The sequence below is a fragment of the Mchenga conophoros genome, linkage group LG2 (assembly GCF_057382185.1).
Source record: "Mchenga conophoros isolate Kocher_MC1m ecotype Shallow Benthic linkage group LG2, M_conophoros_male_GT1.1, whole genome shotgun sequence".
Classification (NCBI taxonomy): domain Eukaryota; kingdom Metazoa; phylum Chordata; class Actinopteri; order Cichliformes; family Cichlidae; genus Mchenga; species Mchenga conophoros.
The window spans coordinates 8381028-8384709 of record NC_140527.1 but is presented as its reverse complement, the minus strand read 5'-3'; the positions used below and the strand labels follow the sequence as shown (position 1 = coordinate 8384709).

Here is a 3682-nt window from a genome sequence, read left to right as displayed (position 1 = left end):
CCAGTGGATTTTGCATAGTTTCGTTTTCAACCAATCAGTTTATGTCAAGTGCTTGATGATGTGGGACATCCCTTTTTCACTACAATAAATAATACTGAGTTAACATTCATTTTTTATTGGTCAGTGGCAGAATCTTTTTTGAATTCACTGTTATTGTGCGTATTTAGCTAAGTGCGAGGTAAGTGCAGGTTTAAAAACTATTTAATGTTTAGATAATTGAATGTGAACTTTCTCTAGAACGTTAAAAAATGTTTATGAATGTTAGTATAGTTTAGTGTAAAATCAGCACTTCTGGAAAACTTAAGGACTGTTTTTCATTTCCAAACCTACAAAGGTCTTACCTGAACAGAAAAAAATCCAGAACATTAATGGACACAATGGAAATTGATGACACCTTATTATATATGGACGGCAATCTCATCACTCAAGGTACAGTATCACCCCCAAAACCCGCAGACAGAACTAGTGGGTAGACAAAATAAAATGCAAACCTGTTTTTCAGCTTAAATTTCAAACTGAATAACGTCACACTTTTGTGTGTGTGTATTTCATTGCTTAAGACACCTTTGGTTTGCGAACACCTTATTGAATAATAAATTTCTTGTTTAATTCATAAAAGGACCAATATCATGCTGGTCTATGCTCAGTAATACATAATTACACGGTAAAGCATGTTTTAAAGATTTTTAAATGGATTCAAAAATTCTAAAACTTAAGTTAAAGTCTCTAAAGACTTTTTAAACCAATTTTACTTGTCTAATGATATATTTGTTTGTAGTTTAATTTGAAAAATGTCTGTTTTCTTATTTACAAAACAGTGAATTTTCGCAGAAGAAACCAGATCCTCAGAGGTGTCACTGTGAGCCTCGGATTACTGTGTGCTGTCCTGTTGTGCAGTAACATAAGTCAATTTATATTCTGTAAGTTGTTTAGTTTTATTCAATAAAAATAAACCCCTTTTTTGTTGCTTTTACATCCAGTTCATGATAATCAATTGAATCCGGCAAAATATTATTTTTATTTTTTAAATTTCACAGATGAGATCATCCATCCTAAATCAGAAGACCAAACACAGCCATATCACAATACACTCACTCAAAATAAGGAGAAACTCCAAAATGATAATGACAACCTGACTGCAGAGAGGGACAGACTGAAGATCAGTTATGATGCTTTGAGTAAGGAGACTAGACAGTTAAAGATCATACTGAGCAACCACACAAAAGACAAAGATGAGCTGCAGCACTATTACAGTTATTTGATTACTAAACGAGATGAGCTGGAGGCCAATTTCAGCAATGTGAAAAATGAGAAGGACCGGCTACAAACAAATTTCATCAACTTAAAACAAGAGAGAGATCAATTCGAGACAAACTACACTCACATGCAGAGGAAGCTTGAGGGCTTACAGACTAATCACAATAATCTGACAGCAACTGCAGAGCAGCTACAAACCAGCTACAATAACCTCCAAAGAGAAAAGGATGCATTAAGCGTTCTTTTTACTGCACTGAGAGTAAAAGAAGTCCAGCTAGAAGGTAATTACACTGTGTTAAAGAGGGAGAAAGACCAGTTACAAAGAAGCTACAATAGTCTGAATAGAAACAAACATCAAACTGACCAGAGCTATAACACCCTGCGGAAAGACAAAGAGCAACTTCAAACCAGGTATAATACTTTGAGGAAGGAAAAGGAACAATTACAAACCAACTACAGTCGCTTGACTACAGCTAGAGAAGAGTTACAATCGAAAGTCAAAAGGATGACCACTAAACTAAGCGGTATGCTTCCTATGTTACAGCTTAAATTTACTAAAATTATCTCCATTGTGGTATTCTTCATCTTTTGGATATTTTTTCCATGTGATGAATTTGCAGGCATTCCTTGTCAGGCCCACTGGAGAAGGTTTGACATAAGCTGTTATTTTGTCTCAACCTTGAAGAAAAACTGGACAGAAAGCAGAAAAGCCTGCATCGCTGAAGGTGCAGATCTACTTGTCATAGACAGCGCTGAGGAACAGGTAATAAACAAAGGCAGAATTAGAATCGCTAAACGTTGCCAATGATTGCAAGAATTTTTTCCATCTTTGTACTGGGTTGCTAAGGTTTGCATGTACAGTTAAAGATGACTGCAGTGTTGCAAGAACTCCATTAGGTGATGGAACTAAAACAAAAAATTAAAGGATCATTAATGCTGTTATAATCCATCTTGTTGGAGACATGAGTCTCTATCCCAAAGACAAATGACTGTCATCGTGGCTCTACGGGTCATTCAAATTTTTTTTTTACAAAACTGAAATGTGTAGAAATTGTCTGTACCAGTCCATTTATTATATATTCCAATTTAGATCAAGATCACCCCCTAACAGTAATGTCATCAGTCTTTTGTTTGTGCGACTCTAACAGCTTTTTGTCAACGAATTACTGGACAAGAGCGAGAGGCAAAATGCTTGGATTGGCCTCACTGACACACTTACAGAGGGGGTTTGGACCTGGGTGGATGGGACCCCTATTACCATAGAGTGAGTTTAAATACACAAACCTGAACAAAAAGGATCTAACTTTACACATTTTCTAAATGTAAGGTTCATTTATCAAACTTTTATATACAACTTGACTGTACAAAGATCAGTCTTGTATTCTGTTGTTGAACTGAACTCTGCCAAAAACTTTAATATCTATCCAACAATTCAGCAACAGGAAATGTAAGGAAAGGATGAATGCAGAAGTGCACAGCATTATTTCTACTTTTGCAAATGAGAGTTAAATTAAAAAGACAGACTGAGGCACCAAACAATCACAATGTAGGAGTGAATTTGTTTCTTATAGCGACAAAGTGGAGAAAATGATTTCTCTCTCTTACCTTATTCATCAGATACTGGCAGCCTGGGCAGCCTAATGACTTCAAAAGCCAGGACTGTGGAGAATATGTTTCAACTGATAAAGGATCATGGAATGACGATGGCTGTTTCGCAGCACAAAATTATATTTGTGAGAAATAAGATCAACATGACTTACAGTGTTAACTAAAGGTTTGGACTGGGGTTCTTAAGTTTATTAATAGACAATATTCCAGATTTTTGGCTCTGTCATCATAAAAAACACCCACACAAGTTCATTTCAATTCAGTTTTATTTATATGGCACCAAATCACAATGACAGTAGCCTCTATGTCCTTTATTTTGTAGGGTAAAGAAAAATAGCAATAATCCAGCCTGGAAGTAACAAATCCATGGAATAGTTTTTCAGCATCACTCTGACACAAAATGCTTCTAATATTGGAGAAAATGAGCAATTAATTACCCTAAGTATTGTCTTTGAAGCCAAATCCTGATGATTTTAACTTACCATATTCATCTGTTCCAAAGAGTTTTGTTTTTGCCCAGAACTGATAAAAAAAAAAAAAGAGTTTTGGACTGGTTAATATGAAAAAACACATTCTTGTTTATTTTGGCTAAATACTGCATATTTTCTGTGTCACATCTTAGTCAAAATGTAATTTAAAATGTAAATTAATAGCATTTAAGATAATTGACATTTTCAGACTATTATCATTATTGTTTTAAAATTTTCAAAATGAATAAATTACAAATTAATTACAATTTAATTTACAAATGGAAGGCAAGAGTTTTGGACTTGAGAGCCACAAAAGAAGTCAGTGGTGAGAGGTATTTTTACATTTC

At 34.7% G+C, this 3682-nt stretch overlaps 1 protein-coding gene across 1 annotated transcript; it reads left to right on the top strand.

The window, feature by feature from the left end:
- The first annotated feature begins 377 nt into the window (after positions 1 to 377).
- On the top strand, positions 378 to 3337 carry LOC146581644 (uncharacterized). The gene is made up of 6 exons (XM_085249213.1): positions 378 to 429; positions 819 to 920; positions 1038 to 1781; positions 1878 to 2020; positions 2406 to 2521; positions 2875 to 3337. The coding sequence occupies exons 1-6, from the start codon at positions 378 to 380 to the stop codon at positions 2999 to 3001; spliced, it is 1284 nt and encodes a 427-aa protein (XP_085105339.1). The 3' UTR covers positions 3002 to 3337.
- The last annotated feature ends 345 nt before the right edge of the window (positions 3338 to 3682 follow it).